Source organism: Priapulus caudatus, unplaced genomic scaffold (genome assembly GCF_000485595.1).
Source record: "Priapulus caudatus unplaced genomic scaffold, Priapulus_caudatus-5.0.1 Scaffold943, whole genome shotgun sequence".
Lineage (NCBI taxonomy): Eukaryota > Metazoa > Priapulida > Priapulimorpha > Priapulimorphida > Priapulidae > Priapulus > Priapulus caudatus.
Genome location: NW_014578004.1, coordinates 81,331 through 93,464, shown reverse-complemented (window position 1 = coordinate 93,464; position 12,134 = coordinate 81,331). Strand labels below are relative to the sequence as shown.

The 12,134-nt window shown below is 40.2% G+C and overlaps 1 protein-coding gene across 4 annotated transcripts in view; it reads right to left on the bottom strand.

The window, feature by feature from the left end:
• Positions 1-1,360: 1,360 nt before the first annotated feature.
• The window catches only part of LOC106814552 (39S ribosomal protein L37, mitochondrial-like), a 12,646-nt gene continuing 1,872 nt past the window's right edge, over positions 1,361-12,134 (bottom strand). The window contains exons 1-10 of one of the 4 annotated variants that reach the window (XM_014818872.1): positions 9,281-9,354; positions 6,202-6,359; positions 5,083-5,260; positions 4,396-4,630; positions 3,979-4,097; positions 3,386-3,571; positions 2,599-2,741; positions 2,281-2,420; positions 1,831-1,978; positions 1,361-1,771 (exon numbers count right to left, since the gene is read on the bottom strand). In XM_014818872.1, coding sequence (XP_014674358.1) covers positions 1,867-1,978; positions 2,281-2,420; positions 2,599-2,741; positions 3,386-3,571; positions 3,979-4,097; positions 4,396-4,630; positions 5,083-5,260; positions 6,202-6,297 — 1,209 coding nt within the window. In that variant the 5' untranslated portion in view covers positions 6,298-6,359; positions 9,281-9,354 and the 3' untranslated portion in view covers positions 1,361-1,771; positions 1,831-1,866. Of the gene's footprint in view, positions 1,979-2,280; positions 2,421-2,598; positions 2,742-3,385; positions 3,572-3,978; positions 4,098-4,395; positions 4,631-5,082; positions 5,261-6,201; positions 6,360-7,454; positions 7,637-9,280; positions 9,355-12,134 lie in introns of those variants that run through there. The other 3 variants (XM_014818871.1, XM_014818875.1, XM_014818874.1) reach the window with 3 other exon arrangements.

Here is a 12,134-nt window from a genome sequence, read left to right as displayed (position 1 = left end):
CACCAGCCTCACAATATCAAGGAAACAAACCCCAATAAAGCAGACCTATACCATCATGGAAACCAAGCTCAAAAAGAGGAACATCAACTCTACCTTGGCATGGAGCACACTGATGACCTTTCTTGGTCTACCCACATCAGCCGGTCGAAAGGAAAAGCAACCCGGGCCCTAAATTTCATCCGCAGGAACCTTGTAGGATGCCCAGAACCTGTCAAAGAGATGGCATACAAAGCATATGTGAGGCCAAGCCTCGAGTATGCAAGTAGTGTCTGGGATCCACACACACAGAAGGATATCTCCTCCCTGGAGAAAGTGCAGAGACGAGCAGCGCGCTTTGTAACGGGAAATTACCAGCAAACTAAGTGTTACACAAATGACCGCAGCTAGACCTACAATGGCCCTCCTTGCAGGAACGCAGGTTTTGTCAACCGACAGGCCAGCCTAAAAATTACTCTTTTTTTACGAGCTCGCTCTTTTTTGATTTAATTTTGTATGAAAAAAAGAGTTCTCGTAATTTTTTTTAGGGGAGCTATTTTAGGCTTGGCCAGAGCTACTTTTTCATAGCATAATTTTGTTAAAATTTTCATAATTTTGATGCACTGACTCTAATATCATTCATCAGCATTCAGCACTCAGCACCAGTATCAGACTATCAGTGTTAAGAAATCGTCAACAAATTACATTCGATCACAAATCAAGAATTATAATCATGGTAATGATGGTATGGTTATTTTCAAGTTTCTTTTTTTTTACTTCATTTCTTTTCATTTTTCAACTTTCTTTTTACATCGACTGAGCAAGTTCAGAACTTCATAGAGAGTTTTTAGTTACTTTGAATATGTTAAAAAAAACTTGTACTGGAATCTCTAGGAATGCCGGGAGCTTCTGTGCAAGGTTTTACTTTCGTTTTTCTCCTCCCCAGTCCACGGTACACCCATGCATAGATCAATGCTGCCGCACATCCGCAAAGTTACAAGTGCCTAGAATCTTTACTAGAATATACAGTTTAAATTGCTTCTAGATATCTAACCAAATAAAAATAGCCCACTTCCTACGTTCAGAAAAGTGACGAATTCAGTTAACAGCTTTGATTACGTGCGTGTCAGGTGTCACTGGTCGTGCCCTCACTCCCCACGATAACCCCTGCGATATAAAAACTTATTGTTATGCGGTCATAAAAACACTGGGCTGCACTACATGCCGGCCGATGCCGCAATCGATTTCTTAGACTGTCGCAAGTTTTTGTTTGTGTGGCGAATCATACGTGGAGGGAGTTCATGCAGCTCTAGATGTTTTGGATACCCCGTCTACGTTGAGGAACGGGTCGTACTATGCGTAACTGTTCATAGTTTGTAATAACTAAAAGCCATATATACATTTCTATTAAAAGCATCTACAAGCTATTCTGATACAAATTAGTTTTTGCAATTTCCAAGTATTAGCAAGGTTTCTGTTGTAATACACCACGTTGCACAATCATAAGCCTTATTACATATCGTCCCGCAATGTCACGGATAACGAGACGAGAAGAAGTTCTTTTTAATATCAGATTTTCAGTTTTAATATAATCGTGTATTATATATATATATATAGTTACAGGATCATCTAAAAAATGGTGTTGATCTACTAGGTGGTCAGGCAAATCTGTATGAATTACCTGCTTCATCACAACCTCAACCTACTACACAGCCTGTCCATGTAACATGTAGCCACAGCTTGATCGATGACATTATTTGTAAGTGTGAAGTTGCGTGAGACGTCAATAAACATGACGTATATATATACCTTCGACACCACTTCGAACTAAAGCATGAAACAAGTAGGAGTTTGGCTGTTGACTATCATACACAGATATTCCCAGATCTTCTATAGACCATTTAGATAGAAAGCAAGAACTTTTTTGAATACTTCTGGGTTATAGCCAACAACATTTCCATCTTTGGTGATGTCTGAGAACAACTCGTTGCCACCATCAAACCTGGAAGAATGCACAATCATTATAAACCACTGTCAAAAAGTATTGCCAACTTAGAACAGGTTAGACATTGGTAAACAAAATGGAAATGCAATGGCAAAATGCAACTTGGCACGAAGGGACAGTCATTCTTATACAGAACTTGTGTCATTTAATACTAGAACATGTAGAAGACATTACAGGGCAACCATTGACTTTTGATGATCAACAACAGCAATATGCACAAAGTGACTCTCATGATGTACTAATTAAACTACTACTCCTGCGGCTGTTCGATTGGATCGCAGCCCACAGGATTAGCTTACCATGTGAAGTTCTTTACACCATCATGGCTACTGAAGTCCAGTGTATTCAACTGGAACGCTGTGAAGTAGAACACCTGACCGGTGTGGTTCACGCCAATATGCTGCACCGTGATTGGTTGAGGAAGCTGCTTGACATCTGCCTGTGTTATACATGCAACAGATTTAAACTACAAACAGATTTTCCTAAACTACTGACTAGTACGCAGTCCGGAAAAGCACATACGTGTAAAACAGCCTATATACGAACAATACGCAATATATACATTACATCCTGTAACCAAAACAGTGATTTAAAGACAATCCATATCTCATACGTACCCCATACATTCTATGAGCTTCAATTATACAGTGAGCCATGCAGTGCATCATTGCCTTTGAATTCAGTTGGCTGTCTATGTAAGTGTAATGTGGGTTTCTTGTGAGAAGGGTATGCGGGTGGGAGTCAGTCCTTCCAGCTAAACCTGCCCGTGAGAAATTAAACAGTGGAAAATGCATAGATTCTACTGATATCGAAAGAGTTTATGTTAAAATTCCTTAAAAGTTTCAGTGTTCCTACAAAGAGTGCATTTTCCTTGACTTGAAACAGTGATGACGCCAAACATAATATTGAAGACAATGCCATTAAGAAATTGCCATTAAGACTGTAAGAAATGTCTGTTTCTGGTTCCTGTAAATTATAAATGTCAAGCAACATCACTAGTGCACAGTACTTACACTCATCTACCAGTTACTATTGATGATCTGCTAACATCTATATTGTGCCTACTACTGTGGTTACTGCTGCTGCTGCTGCTGCTGCTGCTGCCACCACTGCCTCTATTACAAGCACGTCTACCATTACAACAAAAATGATGCCAACGATGCCGCCTCCACTGCCACCATTTCTACCACTACTCTTACTTGTACGAATGTGACTATTATTCTGCCACATCAGCTAAAAATGTCGTATAATTTAATATTAGCTTCTAGAACAAGTTCAGAGAAGCAGAATTAGTTAAAATGTACCCATGATGTCTTTTGCTGCCGGTCTAATACAAGAGTGCCAGTCGTGCTACACATGAACAGTTTCCTTACTGATTGACCTATATAATGGATTAGTGATTACCTATTTGTTCTTCAGCAGTATAAATGTTTTCCTTTGAAAGATCAATAGTCTGCTTAAGGGGAAAGATGTCCGCTAGGTGATGGTTTTCACTTGCCGTGACCTCAGCATCAGTTGCAAAAGCTGGCAGGCATTTTTTGCTGGTAATATGAATGTGCACGGTTCCATTTATCAATATGAGGTCTCCCACTACAATGAAAAAGATATCACGAACGATTGTATGGTTATCCACGACAAAATACAGCATGAGAAAATTTACAATATAAAAACTAACAATAACATTTGAAATTATATCTATAATGTAGAAAATAACAGGTGCCAGACCCATTATAACAGCAGCACATGTTATTTAGTAATATATTCAGCCTAATATCCCTTGAACTTCTACATAAACCATGTAAAGAGAACAGTCAACATTAACATCAACGGAGGTAAAATTTAAGTATTATATGAGGACATTCATTTTTCCTTTACATTTTCCTTGTTTATGGATTTGAAAAAAAAATCATATGCGGTCTGCTTTCACACAAATGTTAACTAGCACAGAAGCGTTGGTACAAGGAAAGGTAAACAAGTAATAGCAGAGTATGACTAACTGTTTTCCATAGGACAGCTGAAGTATGAGTTGTAGATGTGTTGTCTTTGCTGTAGAAACTCGGGGTATTGGCCAGCCAGAGTACTCGCAAGTCGTGCCAGATTGTGAATGATGACATGACTACAAAACGATAAAGGTTAATGAAAGGTCAACTTGGCACACAGAGTACACCCTGAAACAAAATTCACATTAAAAACATTCAGCTGTTATTGTTACATCTTATCTAACTGTGTGACAGCACACAGTTAGCTGTCGAATACTATTTAAGCTTTCAGAAATGAAACAAAATCACACGTGAAAACCTTTTAAATGTAAAATAATTGACATACAAGTATGGAAACGTTGTTACTAAATATTTGCATGGGGACAATTTTAGAATGCAGTTTCATCGGTCATATACTAATTGTACCCTAATTACCTCTTTCGCCTATCGGTGATTCCATACTGCCTTCTAAACACACGATTCGGGCGCTCTCTGTCATATAATTTTGGCAACCTTTCATACATGGGATCCCACCTACACGCTTGCAGGATATAATTCTCTACTAGTAAATCCTGGTCTTTAATCTTAGCCACTCCAGTCAACTGCTGCAGCTGTTCTGGTAGATTATAGAACACCTGGCTCTTGCAGAGTAATGCTGCTTGTTTTTCCCCTGCAAACAGTTACAACAAATAGAATCATGAATAGATGCATGATGAAGAAAGCAGAACAACCCACTAACAGGTGCATGACACAAAACATCAATAAAATACATTTCAAAGCAGATTTCACAAGAATTGCAATTCTATGTGACAACATATCTGTATAATAACAGCATGAATAGCAATTATGAATTCTATCTTGTAGGATTTAAAAAAAAAGTTTTATTATCAAATTAGCATTACAATATATAAGGTTCACAATTGACATGAATTTTTAGTTTTTAAACCCAAATTTAACAAAGTGCAGGGCTCCCTCTGAATGTTTTAAAGGTTGATCCAAGACTTGAGCCACCAAAGTTATTTTGTTCAGTTAAGGTGGCAAATGCCAGCGGTAGCTCCGACAGTGTATAAGCATAATCATTGGTGGCATACATCGTTACATAATGTAAAGAGGAATATTTACCCTCAATCAGCTTGGTCGATGGTGTGAAACGGTAAGCAACTTTGTCATTCCATTTTGGATGCTCTTTTCCATTTACTTTTGGACATAATCGTGGATCAGGTGATTTAAATGGTTCATACCTCGTTTTTGGTTTTAAAATTGGATCTACAATCTCCATGCTCACCCATGGTTTTGGTACCTGAAATCACAATTGAGATTTTTTTCTATTAGAACAACTCATTGAAGCCTCTTGGTAACACTAACAGCTAGCATACCACTCCTATCACACAGTAATGCCTACTCGGCAAATAAAACTGAGATAACCATCTCAATTCGTAAACATACATGCATTGCTTCAAGAGCTCATGATAGTGTAGAGTATGACACCGTTTTAACAGCGTTTTGCATAGTCTTCAACTTGTAAATATTCTATCAATAAGTGAATAAATATATTCAAATTTTACCTTGTTTTCATCTACGATTCTCCCTTAATCATATGACACCACCAATTTACCTGAAAATTGTATGTGTTCTTCAAAAAAGTTCTTTGAATACGACACGGTTTCACACAGTTTTCCCAAATGTTTGCATCTATTCGGCGCAAGTTTATTATCGGATTAGTGTTCTATTGTCTATGACGGAATGCCGGGGGCTGTTGGGGATATTAGGCATCGAATTGTATTCAGCATGTAGCGTTTTCAGCGTGCTAGAAATATCAATGTGTGCTCACGGCGAGCTATAGCAGCTGATTTGAGCTGTGTTGCCATCGTGTTCCTGATGATAAGGAAGCGAAACAAGTGCTGTTACTGTGCTTACCTAATATCCCCAACAGCCCCCAGCGTCCCGTAGTTACAACCTGGTGCTGCCGCCGCATGTCAACATGCGCCGCTCAGATGCGAATTGTTGGGAAAACTGTGTGAAACCGTGCCGTATTCAAAGAACTTTTTTGAAGAACACATACGATTTTCTGGTAAATTGGTGGTGTCATATGATTAAGGGAGAATCATTGACGAAAACAAGGTAAAGTTTGAATATATTTATTCACATATTGATAGAATATTTACAAGTTAAACACTATGCAAACCGCTATTAAAACATGTCATACTCTTCTCTATTATGAGCTCTTGATTGCTTAATTACCTTTGCCTCTTGCACTTTTAGAGCACTCTGGTATTTCCAAAGTCGCTTAAAGGCATTACCAATATGTTGCTTCTGGAGTGGTAACGTTAGTCTCATTTTTCCTATAGTCTGCCTTCATAAACTTGCACAAAATCGACTCTCCACTGTTTCCCAAATACCTGAAATCAATGATGGGTATCCAACTTAAGAGTCATTCCGGTAAATTTATGAAAATTCAAACACAGTCCAGCCTATAGTATTGTGGTTGAATTACTACTTTTAAACATGTTTTTTATTTAATCATTCTGAAGTCATTTTCAATTGATAATGACCACTATGTGAAAACTGTGTGCCAGGAGTCGTCAAAACATTTTATTTTGACAGGACATTCGGTCCTGTAAAGTTGAGGTTTTACAGGAAAACGAAATGTGGGTGTTGCAGGGTCCGATACCGTATACGGCGACTGTGTTTTATCATGTTCACAATGGTGATAACTGTTCACACTCCAATACCAAACACAGTTCGAAATCGATATACAGTAGGTCACGATTAATACAATAAATCGATAAATGATGAATCAATACTGCGATAGATCGATACACAATAAATTGATACTGCGATAGATCAATTACACAATGCTACAACTTTACTCTATAACATATGGGGTAGCTCTAACTGCAAGACTCCAAGAGTACTAGCACTATACTACTACTAGTACAGTACTACTACTATAACTAGCCTAAGTTAAAGCATCTATGGTTAAAGTAAGGCTAAGAGTAAGCCTAGGCTAAGGAATTACTGAAACAAAAATTAAACCAAATACTACTACTAGTACTAGTTCTAGATGGTTCATTTACCAACGCTGAGATCTTCCCACCACCATACACGACACTAAGAACGGACAGAGCTATGCCAATGGAGGAGGAGGTTTCGTCGCATACAATGAAGGACTATAAACATCACCGAGATTGTAGGATACCATTGGAGGATGTCAGAATCGAATGTGAACTCCAAGCAGTCAAACTTACTTCAAAAGGAAATCCAACGTTATGCATAGTTGTCTGCCAGTGCTATAGACCGCCTACAGCCAATTTGGAAAACCTCCTAAAAATCCAGACATCACTCCAAAAGACTGACAACTAAATTAGCAGAACTACTAATTATTGGTGATTTCAACATGCCAAGTATCGATTGGGACTCTGACAATTAAAGATGCACCACAATACATCATGGAACTTAACGAAGCCCTACTTTCCACTGTAAGTGACCTATACCTAACGCAGATGGTTGAAGAACCAACATGTGGGAAAAATATCCTTGACCTTGTTTTCACCTCTTCTCCAGACCTACTCGAGGCAGTCCAAACTGTCCCAAGTATCAGCGACCATCATGCAGTTACAGCTAAATATAAGCACAGAGTTACTCCAAACAAAAAACCGAAATGAACCATATACATGTATGGAAAGGCAGACACCTCCCTACTCGAGACCGCAAATATATTTAGTCAATTAAATTAGATCTAGTCGTGCGTTCAAACAAACTTAAAATTGTACATGAGGTCTATAAGCCTAAGACAGTGTGTGCTATATTCGCTCTAGATTTCTAGAGCATAGTAACTCAACTCCCTTTGGAAGATATAAATAGTTTAGTATCCTTTCTATCACCCATAGCGGTGGCGTATAGCCGGCTGGCACGCAATAGACGCCTATAGCGCGATACCGTTCCGATATATTTAGTGAATTAATTAGACGTTACTCGCTGCTTCAACAAACTTAAAATTTAGAGTAAGTTATAGCTAGACATGTCCTAATATTCCTCTAGATTCTAGACCAATGTAACTCAACTGCCTTTGGAAGATATAATAGCTTGTTAATCCTTTTCTATGCACCCAAAAGCCGTGCGTATAGCGCGTGCACCGCAATAGGCGCGCCTATGCGCGATACACCGTTCGCATTATATTTGGTAATTAATTAGACAATCGCTGGCTTTCAACAAACTGGATAACATTTAACAGACATTATAGCCTGAAGACCATTTGTGCTTAGTCCTTATGATATCAGAAATGTAAGCTCAAACGTCCTTTGTGAACATATAATAGTTAGTATCATATTTGCTATCACCGCAAGCCGTGCGTATAGCCGGTGCATCGCAATAAGGCGCGCTATGCGCGATACGCGTTCGCATATATTTAGCGATTAAATTATATTAGAGCTAATCGCTGCTGTCGTCAACAAACGTGATAAATTCACAGACATTATAGCTAAGGTGCGAACAGTGTGTGTCTTAGGAGATAGCGCTTATGGGATTTGCCACGAAATGTAACTCAACTCCGTTGCAAGATATGAGGGATAATAGTATCAAGATCCTTTCCTATTCGACCATAGCCGGGCATATAGCCCGCGCCTATGCCGATACCGTTCGCATTATATATAGTAATTAATTAGACTAGGCTACTCGTACTTCAACAAACCTGATAAAATTTAACAGGAGATTATAGCTAACGAACATGGTGTCTATATTCCTTATCGGATTTCTAGAAATGCAGTCAACTCGGCTCGTTTTGCCAGATATATAAGCGTTTAGTATCCCTTTCTATCACCTCGATAGCCGTGCGTATAAGCCGCTGCACAGCAATAGGCGGCCTTATGCGCGATACGTGGGTTCGCATTATATTCAGTATTATATTTAGCACTAGTCGTGCTTCAACAAACTGAAACATTTCGCAGATTATAGCCTAAGGACATGTGTCGTAATAGTGCCTCTAGATTTTCTAGAACAATGTAACTCAACTCGTTTGCGAGATTTAATACGTTGAGTACCCTTATCCTATCACCCTGCGTGCCGCATGCATATTATGCTATGAGCGCCGCATCGTTGCCGAGCCCTGTTCCATCCCATTCATGCTTTGCGGGCGCGGGCGCCATCTGTGATATTTAAACGTCATTGGCCGATAGGCTATCCCACTGGGCCCTCGCCTCTGGCAAAAACATTGATGATCAGGCAGTATCGTTGTTAACTTAAGCCACCTCCATAGTCCAATGTCCATAGTAAATCGAGTGACATGCACTATATTACGAAAGAACCTGACGTAACAACTTACCTGTTTTACTTAGATAACAAGAAATAAAAACATTACTGCTCATAACATTTCATGAACTTGCTCATGCCGCTATTTCATGATACTAACCCAAAGGGATTGCTAACTCGCCGCATATCCCGGCGAAGTGACAACGGCTGGCGCGACCGAGACTGCACTACCGGCAGATTAGTGAACTACAGTCGCGTAATGCAGCATATAGCATTTTGGATGTTTCGGAAAGTCAAAACATTGGTTAAATGATCACAAGATTGCGACAGAATGATGTATCATTTATTTTTGTATTTCATTGAATTATAATATCAAGTATTTCTGATTTATATAAATTAATGTGTATTTCGCTGATGACATGCTTGTCTTTATACTAGTTACTGACATAGTTAAAATAATACATCTAATATCTAAAGTTTCGGAAGTGGTATCATGCTTAGGCAGCTATAGTATATTGTATACAGTGTCAGTATACTAGTCTACTCTATTAGTCTATACTCATAATCATATACTCATATACTTATATACTACTCTCGGCTAGTATACTGCATATAGTATTTATAGTATTTTATACTGTATATGCTGTAATATAGTATTAGTAATAATAATATTCTCTTTGCAGGAGCTTGACAACATTAGCAATAGCATCGGAGCAGAACCTTTGGATCACAGGCCTTTGGAACGTCTCAATAAAAAAAATTAATGGTAAATAAACACGAAATGTACCAAAGTCTTAATGTTTCTCTAGGCCTACTCTATTTCGCCTATAATCACCTGTAAATGCGCGGTCAAATGCTCATCTGCAACACACAAGTACACCGCACGCCCGCCCGCCCTGTGCTGCGTGCACAAACAACATGAATAACTCTTGAGAAGCTGGTGGAGGAGGAGGGGGAGAAGGGAGAAGCTGGTGGAGGAGGGGGAAAAGGGAGAAGCTGGTAGAAAGGAGGAGGGGAGAAGCTAGTGGAGAAGGAGGAGGGGGAGAAGCTGGTGGAGAAGGAGGAGTGGGAGAAGGGAGAAGCTGGTGGAGGAGGAGGAGGAGGGGAGAAGCTGGTGGAGAAGGAGGAGGGGAGAAGCTGGTAGAGAAGGAACCCTCCTCCTTCTCCACCACCTTCTCCCTTCTCCCCCTCCTCCTTCTCTACCATCTTCTCCCTTCTCCCCTTCCTCATTCTCCCCCTCCTTCTCCCCTTCCTCGTTCTTCCCTCCTCCTTCTCCCCCTCCTCCTTCTCCACCAGCTTCTCCCCTCCTCCTTCTCCACCAGCTTCTCCCCCTCCTCCTTCTCCACCAGCTTCTCCCTTCTACCCTCCTCCTTCTCCACCAGCTTCTCCCTTCTCCCCCTCCTCCTTCTCCACCAGCTTCTCCCCCTCCTCCTCCACACATTCTGCTTTCTCCCCCTCCTCCTTCTCCACCAGCTTCTCCCCTCTTTCTCCACCACCTCCCTTCTCCCCTTCCTCATTCTCCCCCTCCTTCTCCCCTTCCTCCTTCTCCTCCTCCTCCTCCTTCTCCTCCTCTACCAGCTTCTCCCCCTCCTCCTTCTCTACCAGCTTCTCCCCTTCCTCCTCCTTCTCCACCAGCTTCTCCCACTCCTCTTTTTCCACCCCTCCTCCTTCTTCACCAGCTTCTCCCCCTCCTCCTTGTCCACACAGCTTCTCCCCTCCTTCTTTCCCACCATCTACCCCTCTTCCTCATTCTTCACTAGCCTTTCTCCTACTCCACCTACTAGTACTACTCTAAACTTCCTTCTCCATCCTCCTCCCTCTCCCTACACTGCTCCTTCGCTACCCTGCCTAACGGCAGAACTTGGTATTTAGTGTGCACAACTTATCGTAACACAAGACGAGCTGTCATTGGTCGGGTCGGGGCGGGGCGGGGCAGGGCTATCTCAGATATTTCGCACTCGTCAGATATTTCGCGCGAAACCGGCACACAGCAGTTCTTTCCACCTTTCCAACTTATATCTTCCATTCTTAATTAATTCTTCTGAATCGAATTCTCTCCAACATATACTCCTCCTATGATGCAACTTATGATGCTTAGCCACTGATCACTATAATAACTTTAATAATAATAAAGATTTTATTATAGAGATCAGTGTGCTTAGGGAGCTGTCTATATTCAAGCGTATAGGGGAGATTACGGTACGCATATATTTGCTAATATATTGACTAATCATGCGTCAATAAACTCAATATTCACAGAGAGTATAGCTAAGACATGTGTCTATAATATCTATAATATATGTATAATATCTATAATATCTATAATCTATATATAATATAATCTAATCTATAATCTATAATCTATAAAATCTATATAATATCTATAATATATGTATCTAGAATATATTATGCAAATGATCTCCCTTACCGGCTTGAATACTCTCTGTGAATAGTGAGTTTATTGACGCACGATTAGTCAATATAGCAAATATAAAATTCTATATGACGTGCGCAGAAGTGAATTATCAAATGATTAAATTTCTAAAATCTCTAGATACCTTATAGACACATGTCTTAGCTATACTCTCTGTGAATATTGAGTTTATTGACGCAGGATTAGTCAATATATTTGCAAATATATGCGTACCGTAATCTCCCCGTACCGGCTACCCGTGTACTTAAGCACTTAGATGCAACCATTTATTATAGTTCGCCTAGCCGCCGTATCAGCCTCGGTCGCGCCACCGGTCACGAACACTAAGCGTTTCCAAGCGGCGGCCAAACCGTGAGTTAGCAATCCCCTTGGGTTAGTATCTATGCGCTATTCCGGAAACAACTGCGTACTGTAGCGGATATCCGCCCATGTATCGGGTAGTATCGGCTTAAACCGGATAAAGGACGCACTAAAACAACATTATGGTCAGAGC